The following is a 15,084-nucleotide window of genomic DNA, read 5'->3' on the forward strand; positions in this document are numbered from 1 at the left end:
AATAAAATATGATATGCACCTCTGTTTTTACAGATAGATAGAGATAGAGAGATAGAAAGAGAGAGAGACAGAAAGAGAGAGACAGAGAGATAGATGGATAGACAGACAGACAGATAGATAGACAGATAGATAAGATAGACAGACAGACAGATAGATAGACGGATAGATAAACGTGTATATTTCATGAAACTTTAATAAATATCACATATTTCCAGTCCTCGCGTTCATTTCCATCCACAGACTAGCAGCACATTAAAGTCACAGTGTAAATAAGTCCACTTTAGTCAACTTATCGACCATATTGTGCCTCATTGTGGACCTCATCTCCGTTGGAATTCTGGGTGGGAGCAGGAACAAGACCAGGACAGCAACACCTGACCTCCTCAAAGTGAACCTCAAGAGAAGCGTCCACTCTTGGAAGAGAAAATCTAAAGTCCTGTTCTTCCATCATTTCATGCTAAGCTAGCAGGACATGATATGTTCCAGCGCCAGCGTGTCACGGTCAGAGTGTTCCCCACTGAGGAGATCCGAACCACCCGTTGACGGTCATTCCACCTTCCGACATTCTGGAATACATCCGCTGCACCACGACTTCAGTCTGATGTATAGACATCGCCTGTTCATCCAGGTCTTCTTCTTATGCTTCTTAAATTCATGAAATCCTACAAGAAGAAGAAGCAGAAGCAGAAGCAGAAGAAGAAGCAGAAGCAAAAGCAAAAGCAGAAGCAGAAGCAGAAGCAGAAGAAGAAGCAGAAGAAGAAGAAGAAGAAGAAGCAGAAGAAGCAGAAGCAGAAGAAGAAGAAGAAGCAGAAGCAGAAGCAGAAGCAGAAGAAGCAGAAGCAGAAGCAGAAGCAGAAGCAGAAGCAGAAGCAGAAGAAGAAGCAAAAGCAAAAGCAGAAGAAGAAGCAGAAGAAGAAGCAGAAGCAGAAGCAGAAGAAGAAGAAGAAGAAGAAGAAGAAGAAGCAGAAGCAGAAGCAGAAGCAGAAGAAGCAGAAGCAGAAGAAGCAGAAGCAGAAGCAGAAGAAGCAGAAGCAGAAGCAGAAGAAGAAGAAGCGGAAGAAGAGTTGGTTAGCGAGCGTCACGTGAACAGGGACGGTGTCTTTCTTACGGGCTTTGCTGGACCCCGTGTTTGGATCCGGTGCCGAGGGGGTGCCGGACAGGGAGGTGAAGGTGAACTCGTAAGAAATGGTGTCGGACGTCGGGTCGGGCGTGGAGTCGGTGTGATCTTGAGATCTGGTGCTGATGGTGGACTGCCTCAGGGGAGCCTGGGAACTACACAACACAAGCCCATGAGCAAGCTATGGCCCCCGGGCTCCGAGCCAACGTGGATATTTCACTTTTTTAAACAGCGGTTCCACCAGTTGTACTGCTTCTTCTTGCACTGCAGGAACGTGGCGGCGTCGTCGGACTCGGACTTCATGAAGGAGGGCCTGAGGAGGTTCAGGGGGGAGTGAGCGAGCGTGGCTACAGGCGGAGATGATGTCGACCGTCTTACTGTGTGAGGCTACACAACCTGCAGCGCTTGCGGAGGTTTTTCTTCACCAGCCCGGCGGCTTCGTCTCCTGGAGCCGACTCGGTCAGGGGCTGACTGACCTGGAGGGACATCACCTTCGAGGAACTCTCAGAAAGTCTGACACAAGAATCCACATATGAGTATCCAAGGACACAGATACATGTCAAGGCTAATGCTACTAATGCGACACATCAAAAAAAAGTGGAAAAGCGCAATGCAGAAGTCTGGAGCATAATCAGACTCAGGAACGACCAGTCACTGTGGATTTCACTCTCGTGATTCTTTAGACCGGGGGGTGGGCAATTAAAATTATTTAAGGGCCACATTCAATTCTGTGAATGATGTTAGGGGCCGTCGAGAAAAAATAAAGACGAAAAAAATCGCTAAAAAAAAGGACATTAGACTGTGACATTTATTAAGATAAATAAGCTGCTATTTTATTCTTGTATATATATATGAGTTTTTTTCAAAACATTTCTTCAATTAACTTAAAATATTTTGAGGGATTAATATATACTCAAGAAATTACACACAAAAAGTAAACAAGTGTTGTAAATGAATAATAAATACAAAATACACTTGCATTAGAACCATTTATACATGATCATACTTTGACATTACCAGGGCCGCATAAATAAAGTCAAAGGGCCGCGTGTGGCCCCCGGGCTGCACTTTGCTCAGGTCTGCTTTAAACAATACTCAGAAGCTTCTGATCAAGTCTGGTTTAGCTTTAACGAAATAAAGATCACCACAAACCTTTTACTTGTTGTCGATTGACTTGATCCTGACGTGTCTTGATCAGGTTGAATGCTGCAAAAAGAACAGTCGAGACGTCACTCTAAGGTAAGGTAAGGTAAGGTAAAACTTTATTTATCTACGACAAGAGTGTAAAACTTACATCAAGAAAAGTAAAACAATCATTAAAAGGTTTGAGTCACAGGTCGAAAAATGGGTTTTTTATTTGTCTGGATATCATTTTGGAATTGTTGACATACTATACGTTATCTCATGTTCATATATCACCATGGCAACATGAACACTAGCCTGCCTTGTTTAAGTGACCCACAAACAGAAAAGAGTCCGTGTCAGACGGTGTTCCGTCTACGATCTGGTAGTAGGTTGTTCAGGCAGGAAGTTGGTCGATAAAAAAAAAAGCGAAGTAGATCCGGGCGAAATTTCAAAATAACAGTTGGAGCAAACTTTGTTCTACTGGAGCGTCAACATTAACCCTCAGGTGAACAAGATGTTTATCTAGGAAATGGATTGTTGCACTATTTTCAACTACGGAATACATCCCACAGACAAACGTGAGAAAAATGGTGGGAAAACTTTCAAATGTTGAAGTCTTGACCATGTTTTTAACTTAATTTATTGCTTCATAAAATTATCCCCCAGTCTGAAATCTGGGCGAAAGAGAGGTTACAAGAGCGGAGTCCATTATGAAGTAACAATGGCTTCGCTCCTCCTCCAGCCAGCTGTAATCACGCCCTGCTTTGTTTATACAATGAGTCACTTGGAGGTGGAGACCCTCGGTATTGATAACTCAATAACTCACACAACTGCGAGTGAGACACGTCACGAATGGTTTCAGAAGTAGGATGGGAGGAAGTATTTTCTTCTTCTGAAAAGTTAACAGTTTTTGGTTGTTGGACCAGGTATGAAGGACGATAAAGGACGATAAAAGCATTGAGGTTTGTCACCTCGATGCTTGACCAATCACAGCAGAGTGGGTGTGGTTATGGTCAACAAGATTTCATCTCCAGATAATGAAGTGTTTTTTAAGTGGGCGGGGCTTATAAAACCAAAATACCTGCTGGGAGCTTTGCTGAGGTTAGCTTGGGTGATGAAAGGATGGTTCAAGACTTCTGTGGCTGAAACTCTTCTTCTGGGGTTCATCTGCAGCATCCCCCTCAGCAGGTCCATGCAGCATTTCAAACCAGCCGGGTTGATCTCGTGTTTCATCCGCAACTGACGAAGAACATTTTTTTACACACACACACACACACAAGAGATCCAACACACACGTTCGCCACGACCTACTGTAACAATATCGTCCATGGAGGTGAGTTTCTGCGAGTTGATCTCGCCCAACTTAGCCATCATCTCACTGGGGTGCTGCGGACGAAGTCACATGATGATGATGATGATGATGATGATGATGATGATGATGATGATGATGATGAAATAGTTCACGATAATACTTTACCTTAAAAGTCCAAAGGATTTTCAAGAAGGGGAACGTTCGCTTTTTGTTGAAGAAAAGTTGAGTGTAAAGCCCTTTGTCCAGCATTTCTTTCGGCGGATCACCCAGGAGCTCGATGATGTAAAGCAGCTGCACACAACAGTATTCAGTTCAGCTACAGTTGCAATGTAAGGATCGGTGTAGAGCAGTCGCAGCAGCAGGTCTTTTCACCAGGACAGAGTATTTCCAGAAAAGAGAGGACACTCGATTTTACCACCGAGCTTTGAGCAGTGAAGAACGAATCTAGTTTACCAGGAGAAGAAAAAGACATTTGGCATTTTTTTTGTTTTGCTTTTAACCACAGTTCTTAAATGGTTTATAGTTAAATGAATGTGTTTAAAATAAAAATAATTTGATTTTAAAATGTACAATTAACATGCAAATATTCACTGCGTTTATTCATTTTTGTGTTGCAATTGCTAGATGGCAGCAGTTATTACGTCCTCCACCGCTAAATAAACAATGAAATCCAGGGAGATCCAACAATAACTGAGGGCGAGAGGATACAGTGACTCTAGCAGCTTTTAAAGCTGATGTTTGGACATATTTTGGTTTCAAAACAAATGAAAGCAGTTACGACTTCGTCAAGAGTCATGTGGTCTGTAAATACTACAACACCAGAGTCAAGTACTGGACAATACTACAAATATATTCTTGTCACTATATGTTGTATCGTTGACCCTGCAGTGCGATACGTATCGCCATATTCTTGCCAATAAAATACCTCTAGTTAATAGCAAGCAATATGTTACTCACCGACTCATACTCGTGTTTCACAGGGCAGAGTGAACACCCAGACATCATGTGGCCCAAAATCATGCCGGCAGACCAGATGTCTATAGCCTCGGAGAACGGGAGACCTAAAATAACCTCGGGAGACCTTTGACAGAGAAAAGATGATCATTATTGTTCCATCTTTTCATGTAAATTGCAGGAAAAAATGCTTTTAATTCACCGTTCCGTAGCAATGTTTCAATATCATTTTAAATACGAGTACAATTCGTGTTTGTATTCCTTTATTAAACGTTTTGATTGCGAGACAACCAGCTAGCGGACCAAATTAAATGACTCGGCAGGCGAGATAGACCTCTGTATTCTTTGCGAATGTGAGAGGAAACCAGAGTTCACACTACATAGACGCAACAGAGCAAACATGGATGAGCTGGAAACGCTTACCTGAGCCCCGGCGGTTGAACGATCAGTCCTGGAGAGACTTCATATTTCAACAACGAAATACCAAAGTCAATGATCTTCACTCTGTACGGAGTTCTCCTCTGATCCACCAGCATGACGTTGTCCAGCTTCAGGTCGGTGTGAATGACTCCAACACTGGTCAGGGCGACCAGAGCTGTCGCGATCTGATGGCAAAACACAAGGTCGAGGGTTATGCTTGGGGGTCACCTGTGGAGCTCCAACTGCGTCCTCACGTCAGACATGATGATCCTGATGCCCTCCAGGGGCAGAGGCAGCCAGTGTCTCCGGTGCATGTACTGGAAAAGGCTGATGTCGAGGATCTCAAACACCATGAAGATGCGGTCGAACATGCTGAAATACTCGTAGAATTTCACAATGTTGGATTTGTCGGCGTCCAAACACCTGAGTGTTTCCAGGATTCGGATCTGAAAATGAGTCCGTTGAAGAAGGGGATTCCGCAGGTTCTGTCATGGCGGACGGCTGCACTCACCTCCTTGATGGTCTCGACTTTCTTGGACTTCTTGGTGACGCTTCGATTCAGAATCTTCAAGGCCACCATCTCGCCGCTTCCCTTCTTCAGACCCTTGATGACGATTCCAAAGCTTCCGCTTCCCAGAACGTGCATCAGCTTGTAGTTGTGCTGCAGTTCAGCCTTCAGGGACTCCATCTCCGTCTGAGAATTCATCACAGCTGGGGGGGAAAGTGGGAAGATGAAGCGTAGCCTGAGAGGTTCCTCAGGTACTTCACAGAAGAACCAACGAACCTCTGTCATATCATGGTAAACTATGGATCAGGCAGACCTGTAAACTTCCGTCCCTGCTTTGAATCATATTTTCAGTAATGGAGGACTCATTGTACCATCAAACCTTTAATAATAAGCATCCATACAGACAGAAGAAGGACGTGGACATCCCCATGTTGTTGGTTCGTTCAACCAAACTGGTCCATTTCCTAAGCTCTCTAAGTGAATTTTAGAATCTAGAATCATGTATTCAAACGGCAGCTTGTTTTTTCTGGTGATTGTAGGAACATAAGATTAACTGGTACATGGAGAGCTTTGTCTTTTGGCTCAGCTCTTTCTACGCCCACAACAGATGAGACACCTCAAGAATGAGGAGGCTGATCTTTACCTCAATTGTGCACGAGACCCTTAGATACCTCAACTCCTCTACCTGGACTTATTTACCTGTACTAGCTGTTCATTTAAAACCCTGAAACTCTTGAGTATATTTTGAAGATTAGACTCTTTAATTCGAGCACAAGGTGGCAACAACAATCACCTCACAGTGAGAAGGTTGCGAGTTGACTTCCCAGTTGGAAGCATCTTGCCACCTTTCAGTTTCAGTTTCATTCTGTGTGGAGTTTCTATCCGTCACCCCCATAAGGGTATAAGCAGCAAAATGAATGAATGCATCTTAATTCTGGGCCCAGATGAATAAGAAAGCTATTTTTTTTTATATATACAAACATGTATGTTCAGAATAAATGATACAGTTGCTTTACTGAACTGTATTTTGTCCATGAAGGGATGGTAGAGAGAGTAGTAGGGATCATATTTTGGGAGGTCATAAGTGTCTATCATAGTGTGAGAAATTTGTTTTTAATGCTCAATGTAAATGGGACTGGTATTGTTGAGCAGCTCAACTGTCTTCAGCAGTTTGACTTCATGCCGTTGACTAACTCCATGTGCTCCGTGTCGAACTGAGCACTGGGAAGTGAAACAAGGGTGGAGACTCTGATTTATAGCTGGACTCGTTTGCCCATTTCTGCTAGTGATGCCCTTCAAAAGACGCTCAGAATCTCTCGTGTAACTGACTCCTTCAAAGCGTCTGGAGCAGCGTCGAATGACAGGCTCGAGGTCTGTCTTTCTGGGGTGACGCAGGGATACATGCTAGCTCCTCTGCTTTTTCTTCCATCCAGGTACTGGATTAGGAGAAAGATAAGGGATCACATTTTGAAAAATCAAATTGCTGTGTCCCTCTTAGGGACCATGGGTCTCCTGGATCAAGAGAAAGAGCCCAGCATTAATGTTCTGGATCATGGATATGAACCATTATATTTGAGGAAGGTTATTCATACCATTACCTGACTGGGCAGGAAGAAATATAAATGTTCTTAACACAGTCAAGGAGATTTTTAACAGCAGATATTTGGTATCAATAACAAAACTAACATTAAAAATGACAAAGATAATTGCTTGTTCGCTCATCAACGTTTAACCAATTCTGAAACTGTCAAAATACATTCATGATGTTCTCTTTACAAAGATTTATGACTTCAATTCGACTTTTAGACTCAACATAACATCTGAGAGGTTTCATACCTGTGCGATTCCACCAGGAACACCTTTTGGATTCAGAGCATAATTAGGTCATCAAGCGAACAGGTTACAAAACAACGTTATGTACATAATAGAGTCATCAGAGTAGACGTGGGCAGAACACTGTCAGAGTCGGCACCTTTATGTGAAAGCTTACTTTGATGTTACCTGTCGGTACTATGATGACGTTGTATAAATACCACAGGCTCTTTGATGTCCGCTTTAAGAGAGGTTTTGAGGTGATCAAAAGAAGAGATTTGAAGTTTTAGATCCAGGACTCTTCGTGCAAGAGCCTCAGGAAGATGAAGGTTGACCAGATTATTGGGTGAGAAACTTAGGTCGTCTTAAACCAGTTCCCATTAATATAGTCACAAATAAAAATGAGTATAGCACCTTGTTTTCTTCATTCGCTCCTCAGTTTGAATGTCTTGTTCAACTTAAGGTACATTCATCAAATCATTGTTTTTATTCTAAATCGAACCTTCCGCTTGTCTTGTTTAAAAATTTCAAGATATGAATAGAAAATGAACCTGTAAGAACAGGTTTATCCTGATCACAACAGGGGGTAGGATTTCAGAAAGAAAATGTTTGAGAAAATAATAATAATTAGTATTGTTTTTGTGTGTAAACGTTGATTTACATTTTGTTTTGTTAAACTGGTACATTGATGAAGCAGACATGGGCTTCAAATAAAGCCTTGCAGTTTATTCAAGTAAGAATTTAATACAAATTTTCTTCTCCCAGTGAAAGAAATCTCTAGAGTTGGATAGCAAATATTATTATTATTATAAGTAAATAAAAAACATGTTAAATATTTAATATAAATTAACATTAAGACCTTATTTAAGACTTTTTTCCAAAATATTTACAGTTTATTTGTTCTTGTCCATGTTTTTATTTCTTGTGTCTAAGATGAGTTGTCATAAAATAAAGCATGAAAAGAAGTTGTTGCTTAGGTTATTAGTGCTTTCGTCCCCGGAAAATAAACACTTGACCCCACAACCTGTTGTTTTTCATAAAAACTCAGAAGGGTTACCCGATCCAAATGATTACAAATCTGGATCCTTTTGACCAGTGCTGTGTCTCAAATCCCATACTAGCGTACTCAAAGTTAGTATTTTTAGTGCGTTAGTGCGTCTCAATTCTTAGTATGCGAAATTTATTGCGCCATGCACACTAAAGTGGCGTACTAACACGCCCACAAAACTGAGTATGGTTCGATGGACACTAACCATACTAAACAGCCGCCATCTTAGTGACATTTTAAACGGAAGTTACGTCATATATATATGCATATATATTCATATACTTACAGGTGAATTTTCAGCAGGAGTAGGAGGATAAACACGTCTTCGCTGCTGATACCAGCTTAAATATCTCGCGAATGTTTTGTTTCTCATATTTTTATTATGTTCTATATTATGTTATGTTATATTTCTTTTTCCAAACTTGCAAAACGTGCTGCCAGCAGGTGGCGATAGCGTTCAAACAGCTGGTTGAAACATCGTTAAATAGTAGTAGAAGAAGAAGCTGTCGTGTCATTTCCTGTTAGTGTGTAGCAGCAGAGTTTGATTTGAGACATACTATCTGTGGAGAATTTGCATACTAGTTAGTACGTACACTATCCTGATGCATACTAACTTCTAGTATACTAAGAGTAGTATGCGATTTGAGACACAGCACTGGACTGAGAGCATCAAGCTACAGTGTTAACCGTTAAGCATTGTCGTTGGGCTGAAAACAAAAGGACACTTTCATGATGTGAACAACCGTTTGATATTAACCAGCAACGCACTGACGTCGATCACGAGGCCCGTCCAAGTCTCACGTGTCCTGCCCGAGTTTCATGCCGTCCCCGTCATGACGGCTCGCTCCGTCGTTTCGGTCGACCCAGAGGTTTCACTTGCATTTTTGGCTTCTTGTTGTGCACCTGCTTATGAGCCTGATACCCTTGATAGTAGTAAAAGGACTTCCCGCAAATACCACAGGTGTACGGCGTCTCCCCGGTGTGAACCCGCAGGTGGGTTTTCAGAGTCGCCGGTCTGGAGTAGCTTTTACCGCACACGGCGCAGAGGTGCGGACGCTCGCCGCTGTGGGACTGGAGGTGGATCTGGAGGTTGGACGACTGCGAGAAGGACTTCCCGCACTGGTCGCAGTGGAAGTTCCTCTCCCCGCTGTGACGGAACTCGTGCTTCTTCAGCGAATCCGCCGTCAGGAAGCGCTTCCCGCAGGCGAGGCAGAGGAACGGCGAGTCTCCGGTGTGGGTGCGGCGGTGGACCTTCAGATACTTCGGGCACTTGAAGGCTTTTCCGCAGTCGAGGCAAGCGAACGGTTTCTTGTGAATCTGCCGATGTTCTTCCAGTTGCTGTGGCTCAGGGAAGTCCATCCCACAGTCGCCGCAGACGTTGACCGTCGCCGGGGATTCCTTTGGGTCACCCTTGTCCTGAAGTAACGTCCAGCTGGTTTCACCTGTGAGAAGATACATAGTAGGATCGTCAAGACCAGCAATAACCGCTCACACATTTTTTTCTTCTGTGCTCCAGAAGTCACGCGGAGCTGCCGTTGACCAGCGGTTTTGGTTTTTCATGTGACGTGTAATTCAGGAGCCTCGTAGAGTAATAGTACGATAATCGCAGAGTAATACTAGGGTGCTTCGTACGTAAGTTTCTTAGTTTATCAAGGCGCACTGTCGGGTTGTTAGAAAATATCGATATATCGCAATATTTTTATTCCAGATACGGTATCGATATCCTGTATTTTATATTCATTATTATTTTTATTGTTTTTCCCTTTAAAATAACATTTTATTTTCATTCCAAGCTATTTTTTGGTTTATATTTCAATAGCGTTTTTATAAAGGACGACCATTCAATGTTTTATTTTACAATTAACACTTAAATATTCACAGTATTAATTAATTTGTGTGCTCCGGTCACTAGTTGGAAATAATTTGTCATTTCTTTGGTGCCAAATGTTCGATTAAAATTGTTATATACATATACACCATAATATTTAAATTAATGCTAAAAGATATTCGGATATAAAGCTTGAGGGTAATAAAATATACTCTGCTTGATGATAAATGTGGGAGAACTTTTGACCCCACACACACACACACACACACGCACGCACACGCACACACACACACACACACACACACACACACACACACACACACACACACACACACACACACACACACACACACACACACACACACACACACACACACACACACACACACACACACACACACACATTACAAGCTCAACTCGGGTTAGTGTCAAGTCACCGGTAGAATAAACATTTCTGTCTGTCTGGCAACAACACCTGAAGAAGTGCACAAAAGGATCTTCACACATGAATTGTGATACATATCCTAACGCCAGATTCTTGCCAACACACAGCCCCAGCGCATCCTAAGCGCTTCTAATTTTGAGAAATTAAAGGATTTTGACAGCACCGTATAGTCTGAAAAATACAGTTAATATGGAAGCTCTGTGATTCAGCTGACATGCTGTTAGCTATAAATAACTACCTATTTGAATTGGATCTACAATAAAAAAAATGTATTACTACTGGAAGGGCTTTGTTGTAATGGGATTAGGTCGGACTCCGTTTGAATTGAGCAAAATCCACTAGTGGTTATAAGACGCAACTACACGACAGAATGAAGCTTTGGTTACACGTGTAGAAACAAACACCCCTAAAACATACATGGAAAGGCGTATTTGATGACTAAATATACTCCACTTATAGAAGGATGCATGGAAGTGAAAAAGTGCAAAGTCTATCATTAAGTCTGGTTTTATTCACCGACCTTTGTGGACCTTCATGTGCGTCTTGAGATTCCCGTTCTGATTGAAGCCTCGCGCACAGATGAAGCATTTGAAGGGTTTTTTCCCGGAGTGGATCAAAAGGTGTCGCTGCAGATGAGTGTTGTGACGGAAGACTTTCCCACATGCGTGACATTTGTGGATCTTCTTGTGGAGGCGCAGCGGCTGGAAACAGTCGCGCTGCTCTTTGAGCTGCTCGCCCGAGGGCTTCGTACGTTCATCACGCTGAGGAGGCGTCAAAGTGTCGTCTGAACAACAGAGAAAAGCAAGTTTCCCTTTAAATCATTCATAATTTTAGCTCCTGTTGTCTTTCGTTTACCTTTTTTTTTAACCTTAAAATAAGCATTTTTGTCATCTAAATAATTATCACCTGGACCTTATGTCTCGTCTAGACAGTCAAGTTTAATGCTGACCTTTTTCTATGGCGCCCTCTTGTGGGGAGGAAGCAGAATCCTCTGACGCCTCTTTCTCAGCCTTGGTGCGTTTAGCTGAAGGTTTCCTTCGCATCACGGACAAACTCAGCTCACGAACGTAATCTTCTTGATCTTTCCTGGGCTTGTTGAGGCTGCAGCAGTAGAAAAAAAAAAGACTTACAGGGAAAGCAAGAGAGAAGACGTATGGGGGGGCGAGATATTTGTGACGTAATCTAAGACCAGCACCGAAGGGGCATGACCCCCTGGAAAAAGTCTAGACGCTCTGAAACATTATTTCCTGTATTTTGAGGGGTAAGTGTTGCTGTCATACTTAGCTTAATTTAAAATACACAAGGTTTCAGCTTGAATTTTAGATTTTTTTTAAATATTTTTCGCCGAAGCCGATGCTCGATGGACAAAATGTATAGCTATAGAGATGCTAAAACACATCTATTAGTGAGTGTTTTTGTCTCCTTTTACAAGGGTTTAAGAATGTCCAATAAAATTTAAAAGTAAAAAAACAAACTTTCATTTATTGCTCAATCATCGACGTTGTCAAAGAAAAACTGGGGGAATGTTTATTTCACAGACAGTTAAAACTGGGATTTTTTGAGTCTGATTATTGTCTTTTCAATCTTGAAGGCTCTACGACTCTGTTCCTTATCTTACCTTAAACACTTATTACTCCACCATGTAAAAAATAATCTTAATCAACTTTAATTCAATCTAAAGACCACATAAAATGACTGGGTCCAGTACTTAGTGGGACGGGAAGGTCTTTTCTTATCGTGCTGTTGAGGAGGATTGATCGGTTCTCACCTACGCATGCGTGTACAAGTGTGTACTGCCTCCTACCCGGAACATTTTGGTGTGTAGTCCGGATCGTCGGAGTCTGGCTCCTCTCTCTCCTCCGACGAGGAACAATCTTTGTCCTCGGAAGAAGAATCGCTCGCCTCCGATCGGCCGAGTTGACGACTGTCGAAGAAGAAAATGGAAACATTGAGGCGAGGATTCAAGAACATCCGTCCGTCGACTCGAACTTCTGGTACCTGCTGTTGGACGGATCCAGAGCAGATGTTCTCTCCTCCGCTTCTACCTCTTCTCCAGGTTTTCTACGACAACAAAATGGAGAGAGTCAACATTGTGGTTACCTGTATAAAGAACATCCAGGTTGATCCTGTGCATGCAGTTCTCACAGACTTCTAAGAACACGTTTTACATTTAAAAATAATCGAAAATTGTACATTATAATATTATAACAGCTGCCGTTTATAGATAGATGAGGATGTAATGTTGATATAATGAATACTGTTTCTTCTCTCTATATATTTGGGACGATATGCATGGGCTTAATAGAACTTTAGACTTCATTTTATTGTCATTGCACAGAAAACACAGCAGTGAAGCACAGCAGAATGAATGTATATATAAAAAGTATAAATATATATACATTAATTCTGCTGTGTTTAAATCTTATACCTTATAACTGTACTCTTTGCCATCAGAAAAAAGTATAAATAGAATAACTGTGGGTCAGTGAAACACTAAATATCTGAAGAAAATATTATCATAGAATAATAACATATTCTCTGGCAATATGTTACTCGTGACCTCGTATTATCCGGGAAGAATATTAATATATAGCTCAAAACTGACAACACAAACACAAACACAGCAGAATGAATGTATAAATAAAAAGTATAAATATAAATAAGTTAACAATAGTGCTAATATGTTTTAAATAGAATAAATACATACTATTTTAAATAGTGCATTTAATAATTAATGTATATATAAGTATTATTTTAAATAAGTTAACAATAGTTCAAATATGTTATAAATAGCATAAATACACAATATTTTAATTATTCTAAATATTATACCTTATAACCTTATAACTGTACTCTTTGCCATCAGAAAATTATAAAAAAAAAACAGGAAACATTTAAAAAAATGAATTTTATTATTGATTAAACTTAAAGTTTAGCCACTAGGATAAATATATTCATTTTTACATTTATTTTATGAAATCAGTTTTACTAATAATTAACCTTAAGCTGTGGAATTATTTCCTCTGTTAGTTTAATAAAAACAAAACAATGCAAATTCTGTTCTATTTGTCTGTATTGACTTTCGAGAATCAGACAATTTATGACAGAAATAATACAAAAACATATATCAGTAACTACGTTGCTGGGTGTATATCAGTAGCATTGCAGTCATTTTATCTTCTTACCTTCAAAATACTTTTCACAGCCTGAAAACCAATGAATATTCACACAAACTGATAAAGATATGATGTTATCTTACATGTCAAGCGGATCTTCTTCGGCTTTTTTCTCGGCAGGAGCCTTCACTATTTTTCGTTTTCTCTCCATCGCTGGTACGTTTCTGATCGACCAGGTGTGTTTACTTTATCATGTAAACAAACATAGTTGTCAATAAAACACGCGTTCTGTCAGCATCAACTCTGCGCGCACTGCGCATGTGCGTGGCCGCCGACGCGTACCTACTGACGTCACTACAGTGACTCGTTAGGAACAAAATAGTTACGGTCAGTGAAACACTAAATATCTGAAGATAATATTATCATAGAATAATAACATATTTTCTGGCAATATCTCACTCGTGACCTCGTATTATCCTAGAGAATATTAATATATAGCTCAAAACTGACACAAAGTAAAGTCCAGAGCAAGCAAAAGAACACATATTTGCCCAATTTGTAATTGCAAATGTGTCTCTCATTGTATTTTTTCAGCTCCAGTCATATTTGATCTGGATCTTGTCTCCTCTTTGCACCTGATCTGACGTAATGTTTGACATATGTCGTTAAACCTCTCACTCTGAGGTTGAACTGACAGCAACTGACCTGAACTTTGTTCCACAAAACCTTAGTTAAAGCCACATGTACAAATGTCTGGGACTGGACTCTTTTAAAACACATGTTCTCATTTGGATATTTAAATTGGACTTTGGGGGGAAAAAAAAGCAAGTTATAGTCTAATAAATCCGTTTCAATTATTGCAAAAGTCTGAGCTGATTTCATTTTAATAAAAATCTGCAATTTATGGTGTTGGTTTTGCACCCTTTTTCGAGTACCTACCAACAAAGTAATAAACAATCCTCTCAGTTAAAGTACTTTATTGTTATGTATGATACAAATGTAAATTAAGTTGTTGTATGTGTTAAACAGGCAGCATATATATATATTATATATTATATAAATAGCTAAAATTGCTATAAATTGCTGCCTGTTTAACACATTACACAACTTCATTTACATTTGTATCAGATGTAAATGACAATCAATTACATATAACATTTTATATATATATATAATATAACATATTATTTATTATATAAATATATTGCTGCCTGTTTAACAAATTATACAACTTAATTTACACTTGTATCAGATGTAAATGACAATCAATTACATATACAATTTTTTATACATATATATAATATTATATATATTATATAAATATATTGCTGCCTGTTTAACAAATTACACAACTTAATTTACACTTGTATCAGATGTAAAAGACAAACAATTACATATA

General features: G+C 40.3%; 2 protein-coding genes across 3 annotated transcripts; both read right to left on the reverse strand.

The window, feature by feature from the left end:
• Positions 1-228: 228 nt before the first annotated feature.
• On the reverse strand, positions 229-8,160 carry LOC148089711 (homeodomain-interacting protein kinase 2-like). 2 transcript variants are annotated; one of them, XM_087785120.1, is made up of 13 exons: positions 7,273-8,160; positions 5,440-5,639; positions 5,183-5,374; positions 4,932-5,113; positions 4,512-4,635; positions 3,720-3,845; positions 3,554-3,628; positions 3,324-3,481; positions 2,270-2,323; positions 1,514-1,630; positions 1,338-1,430; positions 1,109-1,272; positions 229-662 (listed from the first exon to the last, which is right to left on the reverse strand). In XM_087785120.1, exons 2-13 carry the CDS (start codon positions 5,632-5,634, stop codon positions 547-549), a joined length of 1,596 nt encoding a protein of 531 aa, XP_087641246.1. In that variant the 5' UTR covers positions 5,635-5,639; positions 7,273-8,160; the 3' UTR covers positions 229-546. The 2 variants fall into 2 exon arrangements, with proteins under 2 accessions (XP_087641246.1, XP_087641238.1); XM_087785112.1 differs by having other exon boundaries at positions 1,496-1,630.
• A 681-nt stretch (positions 8,161-8,841) lies between these two features.
• LOC148089712 (uncharacterized) lies at positions 8,842-13,964 on the reverse strand. Its single transcript, XM_087785131.1, has 6 exons — positions 13,829-13,964; positions 12,568-12,630; positions 12,374-12,493; positions 11,519-11,670; positions 11,090-11,353; positions 8,842-9,738 (listed from the first exon to the last, which is right to left on the reverse strand). The coding sequence occupies exons 1-6, from the start codon at positions 13,894-13,896 to the stop codon at positions 9,128-9,130; spliced, it is 1,278 nt and encodes a 425-aa protein (XP_087641257.1). The 5' UTR covers positions 13,897-13,964; the 3' UTR covers positions 8,842-9,127.
• Between the last annotated feature and the right edge of the window lie 1,120 nt (positions 13,965-15,084).

Source organism: Callionymus lyra, chromosome 1, assembly GCF_982586985.1.
Source record: "Callionymus lyra chromosome 1, fCalLyr1.hap1.1, whole genome shotgun sequence".
Lineage (NCBI taxonomy): Eukaryota > Metazoa > Chordata > Actinopteri > Syngnathiformes > Callionymidae > Callionymus > Callionymus lyra.